The sequence below is a fragment of the Dromiciops gliroides genome, chromosome 2 (genome assembly GCF_019393635.1).
Source record: "Dromiciops gliroides isolate mDroGli1 chromosome 2, mDroGli1.pri, whole genome shotgun sequence".
Lineage (NCBI taxonomy): Eukaryota > Metazoa > Chordata > Mammalia > Microbiotheria > Microbiotheriidae > Dromiciops > Dromiciops gliroides.
In genome coordinates, this window is record NC_057862.1 from 448,904,540 (window position 1) to 448,924,590 (window position 20,051).

The 20,051-nt window shown below is 36.6% G+C and overlaps 1 protein-coding gene across 2 annotated transcripts in view; it reads left to right on the forward strand.

Annotated features, from left to right (window-relative positions):
- LOC122741424 (serine/threonine-protein phosphatase 4 regulatory subunit 1-like) overlaps positions 1–20,051 on the forward strand; it is a 65,034-nt gene that overhangs the window by 23,012 nt on the left and 21,971 nt on the right. The window contains exons 1-5 of one of the 2 annotated variants that reach the window (XM_043984889.1): positions 2,697–3,123; positions 3,241–3,373; positions 3,762–3,868; positions 6,772–6,914; positions 8,728–8,874. In XM_043984889.1, coding sequence (XP_043840824.1) covers positions 3,276–3,373; positions 3,762–3,868; positions 6,772–6,914; positions 8,728–8,874 — 495 coding nt within the window. In that variant the 5' untranslated portion in view covers positions 2,697–3,123; positions 3,241–3,275. Of the gene's footprint in view, positions 1–2,696; positions 3,124–3,240; positions 3,374–3,761; positions 3,869–6,771; positions 6,915–8,727; positions 8,875–20,051 lie in introns of those variants that run through there. The other variant, XM_043984888.1, reaches the window with a different exon arrangement.

The window sequence follows — 20,051 nt, forward strand, 5'->3', positions numbered from 1 at the left end:
CCCCTCTCCCCAAGACAGAAAACAATCCAATATAGGTTATATATGTACAATCACATTAAACGTATTTTCGCATTAGTCATGTTGTGAAAGAAAAATCAGAACAAAAGGAAAAAATCTCAGCAAAAAACAAACAAACAAAAAGAAATAGTATGGTTCAATCTACATTCAGATTCTTTTTTTTTTTCCCCCTGGATGTGGAAAGCATTTTCCTTTGGAATTGTCTTGCACTATTGAGAAGAGCCAAGTCTATCACAGTTGATCAACACACAATGTTCCTGTTACTGTGTACAGTGTTCTTCTGGTTCTTCTCACTTCACTCAGCATCAGTCCACTTAAGTCTTTGCAGGTTTTTCTGAAATCTGCCTGCTTGTCATTTCTTACAGCACAATAGAATTCCATTGTATTCATATACCTCAACTTGTTCAGCTATTTCCCAATTGATGGGCATCCCCTTGATTTCCAATTCTTTGGCACCACAAAGAGAGCTGCTGTAAATATTTTTGTACATGTGGGTCCTTTTCACTTTTTTTATGATATCTTTGGGATACAGACCTAGTAATGGTTTTACTGGGTCAAAGGGTATGCATAGTCCCATATCCTTTTAGGCATACATAGTTCTAAATTGCTCCCCAGACCCTTCTTCTTTCTTAATGGTTTCTGTGATGAATTCTGTACCCTTTCAATCTTAACTTCCTTCCACAGACTTCTTCAAGAGTAAACCTTTTTTTTTTAAATTCCGTGTCTCTTTTCTCCAAAGTTTTAAATGTATTTGAACATAGTATTATTAGTCAACCAAAGTTATGCTGTAGTTATCTCACATTATTTAACTTCACATACAGGTCTTAGTATAGACATAAACTTTGCATTTATTCTAGAAGATAGGAATGAAATGTGAATTAGATGAATCCTTAGGGTTAAGGACTGGGATTCTCAGAAAGTGAAAAAGAACTACTGAAGTTAAATTTCTAAGATCCTTTCGGCTCTAGATCTGTCATCCTTTTATACCTAGAAGGCATTTTTCTCATCATAACAATCCCACTTTATAGATGAAGAATTGAAGGCTTAGAGTGCTTCAATTCAAAATATAATTTAGTGCCTACTATGTGCAAGGCACTGTGCTTTTTGCTGGGGTACAAAAACAGTTCTTGTTCTCATGGAGCTTATATTTTATTGGAATGATAAAATGTTCACAAGTAAGTAAATAAAAAGTACATGCAAAACAATCTGAAGTAATTTCAAGAAGAAAAGAGTTCTAATAACTAGGGAATAAAAGACCTTCTGTAGGAGTTGGTACTTGAGCTATGCCGTAGAGGAAGCTAAGTCTTCTCCACGTACAAGTTAGGAAGGAGTTTATTCGGGATGTGGAAGCCATCTTGTACAAAGACTCAGAGATGGGAGATAGATGGAATATAGCCCACAAGAAAAAGTTAGCAAGGAAATTTGAGTTAATAAACAATGCATAAAGGGGAGTGATATGTAAAAGAGAGGGAAGATTGGTGGGAGGCCTATTGTGGAGGGCTTTCAGTGCTTGGCTTAAGATGTTGTATTTTAAATCCTAGAGGCTACAGGGAACCACTGAAGATTGTTAGGTGGGAGGGCGTGGGGTGTATGGTACCATGGTCAGATCTGAATTGTAGGAACATCAGTTTGGCAGTTATGTGGAAGATGAATTGTTGTGGAGCATGAGTGGAGGTAGACCAGTTATGAAACTCGTGTACTTATCTAACAAAGCCTGAAATAGAATAAGATAAAAGGTTATGTGAACAGCAAGGGGTAGGTGCAAGAATGAAAAGAGATAGAACCTGTAAGACTTAGCAGCTGATTGGATATGGGAGTTGAGGGATAAGGGGAAGATCAAGGATGATTCTAAGGTTTCCAACCTCCATACCTGGGAAGGATAGTGGTACCAGTCAGTCATTTAGCATTAAGTGCCTATCACGTGCCAGCCACTGTGCTAAATACTGGGGATACAAAGGAAGGCTATACAAACACAAAACAGTTCTTGCCCCCAAGGGACCCATAGTCTAATGTGGGAAACAATACACAAGCAGCTGTATACAAGTAAGTAGACACCCAGGATAAATGGATAAACTGGGAGTAGTCTCATAGGGAAGGCTCAATGATTAAGGCAGACTCCAAAAGGCTTTTTTGTTGAGAAGGTGGAACTTTAGTTGAGACTTGAAACAGCCAGGGAAGCTTAGAGGTAGAGATGAGGAGGCATGGGGGATAGCCAATGCAAATGATTTGGAGTCAGGAGATGGAGTGTCTTGTTCAAGGAAGTAAACCAATGCCACTGGATTACAAAATATGTCGGGAGAAGGGAAGGTATAAGCAGACTGGAAAGGTAGGAAAGGGGCCAGATGATGTATAAAGCACTTTAAAAAACAAAAAGAGGATTTCCTATTTTATCTCGGAGGTTATAGGGAGCCACTAGAGTTTACTGAATGTGTGATGTGGTTTAGGATGATCAATTTGACAGCTAAGTGAAGGACAATTGAAGTGGGAGAGACCATCAGGCAGACCAATCAGCAGGCTCTTGTAATATTCCAGGCCTCAGCTGGTGAAGAGGGCCTGCATCAGGGTGGTTGCAATGTCAGAAGAAAAAAGGAATAATATACAAGAGATGTTATGAAGTTTGAAGTGATGAGCCTTAACAAATGATTGGCTCTGGGGCAATGGGAAAAAATGAGGAGTCATGGATGATACCTTTCTCTTGCAGGCCTAGGGAAAGTTCTGAGGAATAGGTTTAGAGAAAAAGCAAATTCAGTTTTGAACTTCTTAAATTTGAGACATAACTGGGACATGTAGGTAGAGATGTTAAGCAGGCATTTGGCAATGTAGGATTGGTGTTCAAGAGAGAGATTGAGACTGGACTTTTCAGATTTGTAAGATGATAAGAGTAGATGAAATCAACAAAGGAGCTGTTATAAACAAGAGACCACAACAAAACCTGGCGGGGAGGCAGCACACACTTGTTAAGTCAGAGGAGTAGGATGATTATGGGCAGGTCAGATAGGTATAAAGAACTAGCAACATCATGAAAGCCTAGGGAGAAGAGGGTATGCTGGGGTGTCCACAGCTGCTGCCATTGTGGGACTTGTCCAGGGTCATCCTGACTACATGGTGAGGGCTCTTTTCACTTTTTCACTTGACCATACTGCCTATATTTTCTTATATGATTGATAAACAAATGTTGTTTTGGTTTTGTTTTTGTTTTTTTTGTTTCCCTTTCCCTTTAAGTTGGGTTTGAAGATTATGGGCCAGATTGTGATAGCATGAGGATAACTGCCTTCTTGGACATTCCGGGACAAGATAATTTGACTCCACTAGCTCGATTGGAAAAGTATGCCTTTAGTGATAACATCTTTAACCGGTAAGAATCTCACAGGATTGTGGGGACAGGGAATTGGGGGTATGTGCAGAGGGAATGCACAATTTTATTTTATTGTGTTTAGTTTCTCCTTTACACATTTTTGTTCAATTGTGTATTTTCTTGTGGTTGTTTTACTAAGTTTTAACTACCTAGTAAGATTAGGAAATAAAAAGTGGAAGAATTTAATTGTGTTTAGATAATGAGGATTGCTAAATGGATTTCTTTTTAGCATTTAGAAAAGTAAAACAGATTGTTTAATTGAGATTAAAGTATCTTTTTAAAAAATAGTATTTATTCTTTCCTTTGTCTTTAGTTTACTTGATAAATATTTATGTCAGACTGAACCTTTGTCCATTTATGGTGTTGAGCTATTTTATTACCTCCCTAGACAGATTATTGCTAGAGGACTGTTGGATGTCTTCCGGGACTTCAGTAATAATGAGGAAGATTTCTTGACTGTAATGGAGATAGTGGTCAGACTATCAGAAGATTCAGGTTTGTGAAATTATTTATATAAATTTTCATTTTCTTTGAAAGTAATTGTAGGCTAACCATATTTTTAATTTCATTTTGAAAAATATGCTTATTAGTTTTAAATTATTCAGAACCTTCAGGCAATGATTAAATTAGGCTTTGAAAATTTAGAAATGAGCAAGAGCTGAGAGGTACCTTAGAGAACAACTATTCTAACACCCTTCATTTTACAGGTAGGGAAACTAAGGCCCAGGGAGGTGGTGATTTGGCCCTACTTTCCTTCCATTAATTAATTATTAAAAATAACACTGAGGAACTTATATGACTTTGACTAATAGTACTGATTTTCAGAAAATAATAAATGACAAATGACATTTCCATTTGCTGAGGCATGTACAGGTTTGGTTTGGTTTAGTTTGGTTATTTGTGGGTGAATTTGCTAAACTGTCACCAAGCAATAAGGACACAGAATAAAGTACAAGGCCTATTGGACTTGATTTTTATGATTTACCTATTTTAGTCTGACCTGTAACATCTGAAGGTAAATCTTAGGTGGAATTTTCACTCCCCTTTTCTTCACCCCATGTGTTTAGTGTAAAGAAAATGAACTCTGTTTAGAAAGAGTTGTTTCCTAAATCTATGTGGTTTGACTTTATTCCCTGAAAAATCATCAAAATGATCAAGTTTTTTTGTCATTGATGTGATATTTATCTTCTCTTGGAAACAGTCTTGCTTTAGAATTTGACCAGTTTGCCTGGAAGCATCCAAATAAGGTTTCCATTCCCTTAATAATTCCCCCACTTGGGCCACGGCCACTCAAGCCTATTTCCTGGTTCCCAACAGGGGTGAAACACCCAAGTTCTGCTTCAGCACCAGCAGAGACCCCTGTAATCTCCCCCTGGCAAACTGTTCAGCCCTCTCACCAGACCATGAGCTTAGTCCCAGAAGATGCTGGCGCTGCAGCTGATTCAGAGGTTCCAGGGGTCTGTTTCTCTGGTGCAACCTTCCTGGGACTGGATCTGTGTCACTGTGACTGTGGAGTTGGGCTCCACTCCCACCCAGACACAGCAGCCCCCTCTTGCTGACCTTCTAAGCTGCCTTTGGCTGGAAAATGATCTCAGCCCATGCTTTTGTGGGTTCTGCTGCTCCAGGAATTGTGTTCTGGTATTATTTGGAGGTTTTTTGGAGTGATTGTGTCATGAGTTCTGAGAGATTACTACTTTCCCTCTGCCATCTTCCATACCCTTAATATTCTAAAATATTCTTATCTGAATGCTTCATGGATCTGTAGGTATTCCTTTCACTAATTTATGTTAAATTTATCTTTGGCTTAGTAGGTAGGTCTTAGCAGATTGCTTTCACCAAAACATTCCTTGTCCTATAGCTAGCCAGAATTGTGAACCTTTATGAGTTTTGCTGTGCTGATCTTCAAACAACAGAGTAGGTCACTAAGCTCTTTCCAGCTTGCACTGGTATAATATTTGAGAATATCCAGGGTCATCTACATGCCATGATAACTCAGAGGAATAGGATTCGAGGGTGAAAAGATGGTTATTAAGTGCCAGTCACGTGCCAGGCGCCGTGATAAGTGCTGGGGATACAAATACAAAGCAAGGAAGGTCTTCAAGGAGTTAATATTACACTGGAGTGATAGAACTTTCAGAGATATGTAAATACTATTCATCTATCTATCTATCTATGTTCATATTTAGTATAAATACTAAATATATATGTTTTGGAGATGAGAAAACACAGTATACACATACACATTCATACATGTACACATATGTATATGTGTATACATACCTGTACACACATATAGACACACACAAAGCAATGAGGGGAGAGGCGAAAGTCAGGAAAGGCCTCTTGAAGGAGGGGGCATTCAATCTGAGCCTTGAGGTGGGAGAGAGAGATGGGTTACTAGAGGAGGAGATGAAAAGTGACTTACTTCCTGATGCTGAAGAGATATGTGCCTATTTCCCTCTACCATGTGCTTCTGCAGCAAGTCTTTGAGTGCCCTGATTCCCATTATCTCCTGGGTCTGCCAAAGTTTATTCTCAAGATTTTTTTCTCTTGGACCACCTGCAAGCACATGCAATTCCTGTGTGCCTTTCCTTCAAGGCAGTCTTTTCCAGTGTTGACAAGCAAAGACAGTGTGAGCAGAGGTTTGTTCTTGCTTAGGATCAGACCTGTTCTACTTATGCTTTTCTGTCTTCTGAATAGGGAAAGTGAAAAGGAAATGAAAAATAAACAAAAAACAAGACTATCAAGGCTGTCACCTTCACTTGGTGATCCCAGCTCTTGGGGGTAGTAGTTGTTCCATAAGGGAATAGTAGACATGCCTACATACAATGGGTAGATGTCACTGAGTAGCCTCTAAATAAAGGTTGAAGTCTTAAAATTTCTTCAAATTGATTGGAAAACTCATCAAATTGAGTTCCCCATTTAAATGTTTGGAGCATATTGGTTCATGGTCCAAATTTTAGATAGATAGTACATTAAATTTAAAAGTTTTAAAACTTTAAATGGATTCTCTTCTAAATGAGTTACTATTTATGGTACCTTTACAATTAATAGAACTGTAAATTGTATTTTTAGTGTTTTACCTTAAAATTAACTAGGATTCATAAATTGTAGGAGGATATATTTTATGATAAAAATCTTTAATATATGCTTTCTTATAGGAATTTTATAGTAACCTATAGATCTTACACATGTACAGTTAGTTGTAATGGTTTTTGGATGCTCTTCCAGTGTGTTGTATATTGCCCCCATTTGTTATTTTTTATACTACAGTGTTTCATTTTCTTGATGAAGTGTTTTAGGAAGAAAAGTTCTAAGTGTATACTGTATCTAGGTCTTGTTTTATTCTAAAAATAAATTCTTCCCCCCCCCTCCCCTTTTTTTTTTCATTGCCACAGAGCCTACGGTGCGGACAGAGTTGATGGAACAAATACCTCCCATTGCCATTTTTTTGCAAGAAAGCCGACCAAACTTTCCATTGGCATTCTCTGAATATCTTATGCCCATTGTTGTGAGGTATCTCACAGATCCAAACAACCAGGTTTGAAAAATTTTGACCCTTTTGTACAAATTCTATATGGTTAGCAAAATTCTTTCTCATTTAATTAGACTAAATTCTTTGAGAAAAGTTGTGCCTTCTATAATCCACTATAGTAGTTGGCAGTTTTTTAGTATTAAGAGACTAAAGAATTAGTTGTTCTATTTATTATTCTAATTACTTGACAAAACACATGTTTTTAATATGCTCCTTCTGACCTGCCTGTTACATACATGTATACATTACCATGTGTAGGAAAAACATCTCGATCTCACAGTTTCTTCAAGGAATTCCTGTGTTCTGAACTCACTACCTTCAATCACTCATTTATTCTTTGACCTTGTCATCTGATTTCTGTCCTCACTATTCTGTTGAAACTGTCCTCAAAATTGTGTTGATTTGGGGGTGATTCAGATGCTACATTCTAAATTGCCAAATCACACTAATAGAAATTGGGAGCTGAAGAGGACTTGTTACCCTCTCTAACCCCTTCATTTTACAAATTCATTGGTCTTTACTTGGCCCTAATTTTCCTTGTGTTCTCTTTTGAATTTGAGATTATTGACCACCTTTTCCTTCTCTCCTCTTTTTCCCTCTGTGACATGTACTCCTGCCCTTTATTGTTCTTTCCTCGCTTTTCTGTCCTCTAACTGTATCCTAAGGCAAAGCCTTCTTTTCTTTTAACTTTATTTTATGTTCTTTTTTGTCACCATCTGGTCCTCAGCTCTCACCTCTCTTCTCAATTTCCAGACTAACATTGCTCCTGAGCTCTAGTTTAACATCTCTAGCTGACTGTAAGACAATTCTGCCTTTATGTCCTATCAGTATCTCAAACTTTAGTAGTTTAACTCCAAGTGAATTACTTTCCTCCCTGCAAAATAGTCTTTACATTCTAATTTCCTTCTTTCTATTGTTTCAACTAGGCTTGAAACTTTGCAGTTAACTTTCACCCCCTTTCTTTCACCATTTGGTTACCAATCTGGCTTGTCATGCCTTCTAATATCTTTTATTTCCCTTTCTTTTTCTGGAAAGCCACATTACTTCACACCAGGATTATTGCAGTAGCTTTCTAACTAATCTCTTTGTCTTTGGTCCTTTCTCTTCTCCAGTCCATCCTAAACACAGCTCCTGGATTAGTTATTTTTAAAATACCACTTTATGTAACTCTTCTGTTTAAAATTTTAATGTGTGTGACCTCCATGCCATGAGTGCAAAGTTAGATTGATAAGTAATATAATAGGTTAAAAAGAAAGGTTAGGAATACACATTTATTTCAGCTTTGCTTGAATCTATTTTATATTTTCAACTTATTTCCCCACTTCTTTGGGAGGAGTTGGTAATTTCTTCAAGTTTGTTATTATCTAAGTGTGTAAAGTATCACTATATCTGTTTTTATTTTTCTGAAACCTTTTTCAGATTTTCATGGGGCCCAATCTCACTTAGTCTATAGCCTTCATAATTTTATAGTTTTAATCATTTTCCATCTCTTATATATCCCTCACCCCCAGTTTCATATTCTCAGTTTAAAGAGGCCTGGGTTGGGTTTGGTTTTGGTTTTGGTCAGTTTCCATATGGAAACTGCTCCTTTGCCTTAGTCCTTTTAATTGTCCTTCTCTGGTCTTGTTCTAACTTCAGTACATCTTTTTTTAATTGCAGCAACCAGAACTCTATGTTTGGTGAGATTGGAAGGGTTAGGTTGTTGATATGGCCTTGTTTCTAACTTTCTATGTCTAAGGAAAGAAAAGTCTTTTTTGAAACAGTTTTATATTTTTCTTCTCTCTCCCCCCCACCCCCCATTTAAAAAAAAACATTCTAGGTTAGGAAATCAAGTCAGGAAGTACTATTAATTCTACTGGAACAGGATCTAATTTTTCAAAATGATATTGAAAACAAAGTCTGTCCAATACTGCTTGACCTCTCTGCTCCAGACAGCGATGATGAATACAAGGCAGAAGCTGTGAATGTAAGTAAATCACATTGACAGGGTAATTTTAATAAAGTGACTGTTGCACAGGCTGAAGTATCCTTTTTTCCTTAGGTTCATATTTATCACATCTTCAAAAAGTAATTAAATCACTTCAAGAAATAAAGCTAAAGGAGTTATGGAAAATCTTATAAAATGTCTACCTTTTTATTTTGTGAGAAAATGTTCAAAGTATTGATTATCATGCTCTATATAATGAGTTAATTTTATAGCCTTTGAAAGGATAAGAATTCTATAAATTTAAATTATTATGTGTTATTATCATTATCTTACTAAAAATACTTATTACATATGTTAAATGTTATGATGATGACAGCTATAATTGATAAAGGGGAGGTCCTTATTCTGTATATTTGAAATGCCTTGTATAGTTCTGTATGCTTCCTTGAAGAAGCTAACCATGGTTTTAGAGTTATCTAGAAGAACTGAAGAAAGCCTTACTTTATGAGTTCAGTAAGATGGAAGGAAGAAAAATCTCTGCCGGATTTGAAGAGGCCAAATAGAATTTTGTTCAAGATTCTAAAATACTATGTATTGTGAAACAATAGCCCCCACAGTTTTATAGCCCTCTTGACATCATTCCATATTGTTTTCCAGAATGGTTGTACAATTTACAATTCCACCAGCAGTTCATTAGTGTACCTATTTTTTCTTTATCACCTCCAGCATTTGTCTTTGCTGATAGGTGTGAGGTGGTATCTCAGAGTTTTGTTTGTGTGTATGTGTGTGTTTTGTTTTGTTTTGTTTTTGGTGAGGTAGTTGGGGCTAAGTGACTTGCCCAGGGTCACAGAGCTAGTAAGTGTCAAGTGTCTGAGGCTGGATTTGAACTCAGGTCCTCCTGAATCTAGGGTTGGTGCTTTATCCACTGTGCCAGCCAGCTACCCCTCAGAGTTGTTTTAATTTGCCTTTCTCTAATCAATTGTGATTTTGAGGAATTGTTTTCCTCAGTCATTTTTTATGCTTCTTTTTGCAGTGTAACTCTCATTTCTTTTTCCATTTTTTCTTCTGCCTCTCTTATTTGATTTTTAAAAGCCTTTTTGAGCTCTTCAAAGATGGCTTTTTGGTCTTGAGACAAGATCATCTTCCCTCTTGAGTCTTCACTTGTGGGCGTTTTGACTAACTCATCTGTGTTTGAATTTTGGTCTTCCCTTTCACCATAGAAGTTGTCAATGGTAAGGGTCCTTTTTTGTTTCTTGCTCATGTTGTAGGCTATTTTTAAACTTATCAAGTTGAAGTCAGCTCCTGGGGCACAGGGTTCACGGTTGCAAGCTTCTTACTGCTCTCGGCTGTCCCACTCTCAGCTGTGTCGAGTTGTAACAGTGTTGAGCTGCCACTAAGTGGAGCTTTGCTGAGGTGATCTGGCAGCTGAGATGAGTGGTGCTAAGCCACACTGAGCTGAGCTTTACTGAGGCGAGCTGCCCTCCCCTTTTACCCCAGGTGAGACAAACCTTTTCTGAAGTCTTCTAAATTTTCTCATGTAGTAGGATTTTGTCTCTCTTTTTGTAGGTTCTGTAGTTCCAGAATCTGTTTAGAGGCTTGGTTTAATGTTTTTGAGGGAAATTAAGGCAAACAGGATTAAATGACTTGTCCAGGGTCACACAGCTAGTAAGTATCTGAGGCTGAATTTGAATTCAGGTTTTCCTGACTTCAGGCCAGGCACTCTGCACTTCACCAACTAGCTACCCTCTTTTATCAAACTATTAATTCTCTTTCCATAATTTTCTTGCAGCATTCTCATTTCTTTTCCCAATTTTTCCTCTGCCACTCATCTCAGATCTTTAACTTCTCCAGAAAATCATTCTGTCCTTGGGTCTATTTAGCATTTTTGCTTGTAGCTGTATTCATCTTGTTGTCTTCTTCTAAGTTTGTGTCTTGGTCTTCCCTGTCACCAAAGTAGCTTGTTATGGTCAAGTTCTTTTTATTTGTTTGCTCATTTCCCCAGCCTATTTCTTTACTTTGAACTTTATATTAAAGGTGGGCCATGCATACCAGGGGATGGGAAAGACTTTACACTTTTTCATCCTGCTGTTTGCAGAGCTAGTTCTAGGGGTTTGCAAGTTTGTGGTGTTTCCAAGATGGTGTTATCCTGGAAGACGTGTGGTCACTATTATCCTGATTTGTACTCTGGTCTTTTCTGGCAAAGGGCCCTTGCTCCCCTGTAGTCACAAGTACTAGTGTTCCTCTTGACCCTGTAACTGTAACCACGTCCCCTGCTCTCTTACAACCACAAGTGCTAGTGTTCCACTTGCCCCTGAAACTGTGACCAGGCCCCCTACTTCCTTGTGATTACAAGCTTTCTTTTTCACCCATACCAAAACTGGTATGGGCAATAAGATTGCTAGTCATCACCAGGTGTACCCAGTAACAATAAAGGGTGGTTTTTAATCTCTTTTTGACCAGTTGTCTGGCCCTCTTATTCTGTCTCTGGACTGAGGAAAGCTCCCCAAACTGCTGCTGCTGTCATAGATAGCCATGTCCAAGGCCCACTGCTCATACTTCTGCTTCACTCTGGGTCTGTGCCCACCCCAATATTATAGACCTCTCTTGTGGACCTCCTAAGTTGTCTTAGGCTGAATAAATATCTCCCTTTGACTTTTCACTGGCTCTATCACTCCAAAATTTTATTTGAGGAAATATGTTAAAGTTGTTTGGATGGGAATGTTGAGGATATTCAACTGGACTCTGGCCTCTACTCCCTTTTTTGAACCATCCTAAACATCCCACATTGCCATTATGAATGATTTCTTGGATAAATTGCTTTTGTCTGTTTGATAAGATTATGTTTAAGATTTCTGAGTCAATGTTCATTAATGATATTAGTCTGTAGTTTTCTTTCTGTGTTTTCTTTTCCCTGGCTTAGGTATTAGGACCCTTACTCATCTCATAAAAAGGATTCTGGTAGGGTGCTTTCTCAGTTTTTTAATAGAATTTGTGATGAATATTAACTATTCTTTAAAAATTTGATAAAATTCTCCACTGAATCTATCAGGAACAGAAGTTTTCTCTTTAGTAATTTTTTTGCTGCTGTATCTATTTCCTTTTCTGAGACTGGTTTATTTAAGATCTTTATTTATTTTATATTTTTGGAAGTATTCTGTTTCTTTTGCTTTCTCAGTTTTGTAAGTATATAGGTGTACATAATTTATTTTGATTATTTTATTTTCTATGGTTTTGTTATGAATTCATGTTATCATATACCTATTTATTGATTTTATTTTTGCTGTTCATTTAATCAGATTAGCTATGGGTTTATTAATTTTAAGAGCCAGTTTTTAGTTTTATGTATCATTTCTATGGTTTTTGTTTCTAATTTATTTCCCCTCTAAATTTTGATACCTCCTCTTTTGTGCTTATTTTAGGTTTACTTATTTGTTGCCTTTTTAAAAATTCATATTCATCTCACTAATCCTCTCCTTTTCTTTTTTATTAGTATATGTTTGCAAGGATGTGATTCTTTTCCCCCCTGAGAACTGCTTTATCTGTGTCCTAAAAATTTTTTGTATAGTTTCATCATAGTTTTCTGTTTACATAGTTATTAATTATTTCTATTATTTGTTCTTTGGCCCACTTGTTATTTCAGATTTTATTTCTCTATTTGGATCTGTATCTTTTGTTTATGGTTTCTGAACTGATTATTTTTTATTGCATTATTGTCCGTAAAGGACGTATTAAATTTTTCTGGCTTTTTGCATTTGTATGCAATATCGCTGTGCCCTAGTACATGTTCTCTTTTTGTAAATGTTCTCTGTGTTGGGAAATGTGTATATTCTATTCTGGTCCTATTTAGATGATGCCATGTCATTTAAGTCTTGTTTCTCCAGAAATTTGTTCACTTCTATATTTTTCTTTTTTGTTTATCTTTCTTTTAGGCCCATCTAAAAGTAAGTGAGGGATTTAAAAAAATCTGTTACTGTTGTTTTACTGTTTCCTTATTTATTTTTTGAATGTTTGTTTTTGCTTTTTCAGCTAGATTGCAACTCAAGCTCTTTTAGATTCACTTGTTGCATAATAATTTTTTTCCTATTCCCTCAGTTTTAAATTTTTTTATATCTTTGTTTTTTAAATGTGTTTCTTGTAAGCAACATATTATAGGATTTTGTTTTATTTTCCAATCTGCCAGAATTATTTTTTCATTGCTTAATCCGTTTACATTTAAAATTATGAATTAGGTTTCTATTTCTCTCCATTTGTCTCTAAAATTATTTTTTACAAGTTATTGTTTCTTTCCTTCTTTTGCTATAAACAGTATTATGTTGCTTCAGTTACTTAATATTTTCTTATTATGATCCTATTCCCGCTGGCTCTTTTCTCCTCATTCCTGAATCCACTTTTCCCTTTTCTTAACCCTTTTCCTTTATCTTTTTTTTATTATTTCCCTTACCCTGTTTTTATCTGGTTATGTTTCTTCTTCCTCTTTCTCTGTATTCTTCACATAATCAAATCTTCCAAAGTATCCATTCTTGTCTCTCCCTTAGAAGCACTACCACTGCTTTATAGGGATTATCCTGTGGATCCCCCTTTTCCATTTTGCTTCACTCTCCAAGCAATGCCAATTATTGCAGGTTTTAGAGAGAACACCTCCCCCATGGTAGGGCATCTTCTACTGCTCATCTATACTCTCTATGGAAATATCCTCCTTGTGTCCATGCTCTCCTACTCCTCCTGGTGCCAGTTGCCTAGCTCTCCACCTCTCAATATAAACATGTAGACAATTCAAGCACTGATCAGTGAAAGTTCCTCATCTTTCTTCACCAACCATCTCCCTTCATCTGTAGGAGTATTCATCGGTGGAACCCCCTCCCACTTTCAAAGTAAGGCCTCCTTCCTTTCACTCTCTCCCCCATTCCCTTTAGGCTCTTCATTCCGAGCTTAATTTGAGCATAGAACATCATACATTTTTTGTTTGTTTTTTGTTTTTTTGCAGGGCAGTGAGGGTTAAGTGACTTGCCCTGGGTCACACAGCTAGTAAGTGACAAGTGTCTGAGGTCCTTCTGAATCCAGGGTTAGTGCTTTATCCACCGAGCCACCTAGCTGCCTCCATACATTATTTTCTGTCACCCTGCTCCCCTCCTCCCTTTTATGGACCCTCCCATGTTGTGATGTAGTCAGATCAAAAAAAAAAAGCATTAATTCATCCATAAATAGGCTCTGTCACTAAGTTATTTGTCATAATGCTCCAGGCCCTCCTTTTCGCTGTCACCTTCTTTTGGACTTCCACTTCACCACGTCTTCTTTTGTGTATTTAGAAGGAGTCTGTTTCGTCATTCTTACTCTTACAGTCCTTGACTTCTGCATTTATTCACTCTTATATTTCTGTTGTTTGGGATATTTGAAAAATAAATAATCTATAAATTTCTGGTTTTCATACTAAAAATGTTTCAAACACCTCTTTATAAAATGTCAATCTTTCCTCGTTTATGATTAAGCTCAGATTTGCTGGATAAATCATTTGTTCAGTTTAGCCATGTGTCTTAGATTTTGCCATTTGGGTTTTTTTCTGGACACAATTTAAGAGTTATTTTCTATTATTTTCTATGTTCAGTAGTTCTGGGCAATTCTCTTGTATACATAGGTATATATGTAGGAATATATATTGTTAGAATTTGATCATTTATTTATTTATTGTTTGATTTATTTTATTATGATGCCTTTACATATAATTTTCCCCTCCTTGTCTAACTTTAATTCATGTCTCTTTTTACTGTGGTTTTGTTTGAGACTATAGTTTCTATTCCTGCTTTTTCTTTTTTTAAGTTTGCCAGAAATACATTATATTTTGTTCCAACTCCTCTATGTGGATAGTGGACCTGGAGTCAGGAGGACGGACCTTTGTTCAAATCTGAACTCAGGTTTTAAATCAGTTGTGTGAATCTGATCAAGTCATTTAGCTTCTGTTTATTAGTTTCCTCAAATGTAAAAGTAGGATAATAATCAAAATTTATCTTGCAGATTATATGGGTAACACTACTGTGACATCTAGCTGGCCCCTTCTCTGAGTAACACTAATAATCCATAATGGAAGTGATCTGTTTTTAGTCCTCTGCCCCTCCTTTCTTGACTAAGCCCAGACTACAATCTATTTCTTACCCATATAATTTTTAGTCACCACTTTATGAAAAAAATATCTGAAGCTTGTGGGTTTTGCTTGTATATTATTCCCTCCTTCACTCTACTTTTCCTCTTATCCCACCCATATCCTTTTCCCTTTCCTTACTCATTTCCCTCTCATGTTTAATGTAGTTACACCAAACTCCTTGTGTGTCAGTATATCTGTGTTTTTAGCTTTTATCTGGTTCAGGTTAAAATAGGATCATGACTTTCCCCCTCTTCCCATTCCTTTCTTCTTATTTGAATACTCTTCTTGTGCTCACCATTCATGCAGAATAATATTTTCCCTCTTCTCATGGGTTTTTTCCAATTTTTTAAAAATTTCTTAAAACCAATGGAATAGAATGAATCCACACTCAAGTGCTGTGTGATCCTTGAAAACGTTAAGATTCTGAAGAACTCTTATTTCTTCTCTCTCTTTTAGAATGTAAGCACCACTTCATTGTTTAGCCCCTTCCAGTTGCTCAAACATATTTAACTTTTTGGTGTCTCTTCTTTGTTTGCATTTCAAAGTTTCAACCCAGCTCTGCCTTTTTCACCATGAATGTTATTCTATTAAAATTTCATTTCTTTCCCTTTTCAAATTATGTTCAGTTGTATAAGCAGGTTAAGTTATTCTTGGTTGTAAGCCTTAATTTTCTCTCCTTTATAGCAATTCTAATTCTTGTGTGATCCTGACTCTGGTTCCTTGGTATTTGAACACTTTCTTTCTGGATACTTACTATGGCAGTATTTTTTTCTTTGACTTAGAAGTTCTGTTTTCACTGTGACATTCACAAGTCTTTTAGATTCCAGGAGGTATTTAGTGTGGTCTTTTCTGTTTTCACTATCGTCTGGCTATAATAGTTTTGGACAGTTTGGAGTACAGTAATTTAAAAATTACTACTTAATCTATTTTGTATTCCAGGTCAAGCTGTTTTGATAATAGATACTTGACATTTTATATTTTTTTCAATTTTCTATCTTTAGTTTATTATCTTTTTTTTTTGGTGGTCTAATATCTCTTTTGTTGTCTCATAGAATCATTAAAGTCTGTTTGCTCCATTATATATTTTTTGAAGGAATCTGCTATGGGCTAAGGCTTTCTGCCTTCCTTTCTCAGCTCTTTATTCTCCTTTCAGTATTTTCTTCTGAATCTCTCATTTCATTTTTGTATCTTTTGCTTCATTTTTTCCAGCCATTATTATAGTCCTTGTGACTATACCATTTTATTTTTCTTTGAGACTTTGCTATAATTATTGTGGGGTTACTCTCATTTTGGGGGTTTTCCTCTTAGACTTCTCTTACCCAGAGTAGTTCTTCATTGTGTTTTGTGTCTTCTGTTTAGCCATATTTTAGCTTTAGTTCTTGTATTGGTATTTTTTGTTTGGCCTATTCTTCTCTTGGCAATCCAGAAGGGTTTGCATAAGCTTTGTTTTATCTTGTCCCCTCTGTAGTTTGGTTGCTGTTGCCAGTCTGAATGGGATGACTTCAATTTGACCCCAGCCTTTGCCTCAATTCCTGGCTTTTCTCTCAGTCTCCTAGTGGCCCACTGCAGGTTCAAGGCACAGCTTGGTCTCTTTCTCTTTTTTTTTTGCATGATCCTCAATTGATAGTGTTTTTAATACCTCACTCTCCACATATTTATTCCACATATCCATCATTTTCCAAATATTGCCAGATCTTTTCCTTCCTTCCTTCCTCCCTCCTTCCCTCCCTCCCTCACCCATGGTTACACAGCTAGTAAATATCTGAGGTCATATTTGAACTCAGGTCCTCCTGACTTTAGGGCTAATGCTTTATCTACTGTGACATCTAGCTGGCCCCTTCTCTTCCTTTAAGATGCAACTCAGGCATCATATTCTGCATGAAACCTTTCTTGATGTCACCAACTGTCCTCCCTCCCAAATTACCTTGTATTTATCTAGTTGTATGTACATAATATGTATGTCTATATTTTGCCTGTATTTTTATATACACTTATTTCCCTCCAGAATTTAGGCTGATTAAAGGTAAGAATTATTGCATTCTTTGTATTTGAACCCCTAGGCCCTGGCTCATGATTGGCGCTTAGTAAGTACTGATTGATTGATAGACTAAGTTGATTACATCTCTAACATCTTCACCACCTGCTTTCACAGCTTCCTCATTTACATGAACTGGCATTGGCTTCCCTGGTTCAAGCATCCTCCCAGCCTCTATTGTCTTTTGGGTGCCTTTTTGTATATTCTTGGACTGTATGGAGAACTTCTGCTCCCCTTCTCACCCACTCAGAAAAATCCCTTATCATTGGCTGGGACCCTTTTCAGATAATTGGGCGGGGGCAGGGGGTGGTGGGGGGTGGGGTGTTCTTTGGGAGAGTGTAGCTTCTCTGCCATCTTAACTTCAAGTCTCCTAGGTGATTTGAGAGTTCTTTTCAATTATCCTATTCCTGACACATTTCCAGGGGAGGTGCTTAACAGTCCATATGAACAGATGTAATATCTCTTCAAATTATGCAATGTCTCTTTGTCTATACTTCTCCTTTGTATTTATCTCATTCTCCCTTATATCAAATATGTCTATTTGTCAATATGCCAGTTTGCCTATCATCCCCACAAGAAACTTGGACTCTGTTATTGCGCAAGAATTTTCTCCCTCCTCACCCCCCCACCTTCCAACTTCCCTTATGTGTTGTCCTCCCCCATTAAAATGTAAATTCCTTGAGAACAGGAATTGTTTTGCTTGCTTATATTTGTATTTGCAGAGCTTAGCAGAGTGTCTGGCATATAGTTAGTGTTTAATAAATGTATCTATCTATACTTGAAAAAAGGATCTATGTTAGGTTTATCTCTTTATTCCCAGAAACTAGCATAGTACCTTGCAAAAGTAGTATGTGCCTAAATATCTGTCAACCATATTTTTTTGTTTGTTTGTTTCTTAGTGTAATAGCTCATGGGTTCAGTGTTACAACTTAACCTAAATTGTTTATAAAACCCCCTCCAAAATTGGTATTATTTATACTTAGATGACTAGAGTAACTTGTAGTATTCTCCTGGCATAGTCATTACTGAGAGAATAACAGTTTTATCCATGTTAGCATTGCCATGCTGATTCTCTTTTCCTCTGAGACTTCTCCTTAAGTATATTCTACCCAACTTCGAAAACATTGGAGTACTTCCATAAAAGAGCCTATTTGTTAGTTTTTCCATTCTTGTTTTAAATCAAAAATCAGTTTGATATTGAGGTTAACACCTTTGCTTCACATATCATTGGTAAAAATAAAAAAAAAAATTGTGTTTTTTTTTTCAGATTTGTTAAGTAATTGTGAAACAGGCAATAATTTTTATTTTTATCAATGATTTTAGGTGTCAAAATTGTATACCGATTGTAACTTTGAGTTAAGGTCTTACATGTGATACACACATAATTTTATACATAGATGCAACATTTTCTTGGCTTATCATTAATACACTTATTCATGCCATATTTTCCTATAAATTTGGTAATAGAGGAACCCTTTATTCTAACCAAATCTAGAACAAGACAGTTTTCCATAAATGGGGTGTAATTGCTGTTGCAGGCAGAAAGGTTATTTGCATTCTTTTTTTATTCTTTTCTTTTCTTTTCTTTTTTCTTTCTTTCTTTCTTTTTTTTTTTTGGTGGGGCAGTGAGGGTTAAGTGACTTGCCCAGGGTCACACAGCTAGTAAGTGTCAAGTGTCTGAGGTGGGATTTGAACTCAGGTCCTCCTGACTCCAGGGCCTGTGCTCTATCCACTGCACCATCTAGCTGCCCCCTGGTTATTTGCATTCTGAACTTATAATTAATAGTTGGGTTTTTTCCAACAGATTTTCATATTGTCTTCTTGATTTCAAAACTCTAATTTTTATTTTTAAACTAATTTTTTAAAATAAAAGTTTAAAATTAATTTTTTGTTTTGTTTTGTGGGGCAATGGGGGTTAAGTGACTTGCCCAGGGTCACACAGCTAGTGTCAAGTGTCTGAGGCCAGATTTGAACTGAGGTACTCCTGAATCCAGGGCCTGTGCTTTATCTACTGCACCACCTAGCTGCCCCCTAAAATTAATTTTTGCAATTATACATTATAGAGAATAATAGGCAGCTCTGATGAAGTATGTGAAAAAGTCATGTCATGAATATAGCCCCCAAAGTCCAAATAGGATTTCTTGTTAGAAAGCTAATCTTTTTCTTGAGGTATCTTTAGCAAAGATTATAGGATTTAGAGCTAGAAGGAACTGTAAATATTACCTAATTCAACTCCCTCAGGAAACTGAGGCAGAGAGAAGTTAAATAACTAGTCCAGTGTCATACAAGTAGTAAGAGAAGTGGAACTTAAAAAACAGGCCGTCTCATTCCAAATCCACTGCTTTTTTCTACCATACTATGCCAGCTCTAGACAAGAAAACTTCAGACCAGGAAATGTGTATTCTCTAAGTTTTAAAAAAGTGAGAGCTGTACTCATTTCTGTTATCTACAGACATTATTAATTTCCTTGATTTTCATGTGAATTTTTCCCTATCATAAGGTATAAATATATAGTTCTTTAAAATATCAGTATTTAACAATGAGGTATGAAACTAAAAAAATTACAAGTTAGGCCTTTTTTTTTTTAACTTTGGGACATCATGTAGAACATTGGGAATGTTAAAATACAGCACTGGGTATGGAATAGAAGATGTAGGCTTAAGACCCTTTTCTGCCACATAACTGCTTGTATGATCTTGGGCCTATCACCCAACCTTTCTGGGCCATGGTTTTGTAAGGGGCTAAAATTCTAGCTAGTCTGTCTAAAATATCTAATGGGTGGTCGCCGGTAAATTAGAAGCTTTAGCAAGAGTTTAGACTTTTAAGCATTTATTAAGGAGAATAAGAATTTGGTGAAGAGAGAGAAAGGCCTAGATTCATCTATCTATCTATCAAAGGGAGAGTGCATTTTTAGCTCCCCTCTCCACCAGAGTCCTGAGGAAAGAGCGCCAGCCTTGCCCCCTGCTTCCTCCCACAAGCAAACTTCACTTCCTGAAGCCAAAGAAAAGCCATGTGTCTTGCCCTCGGGCTCCTTCTCCTCATGGT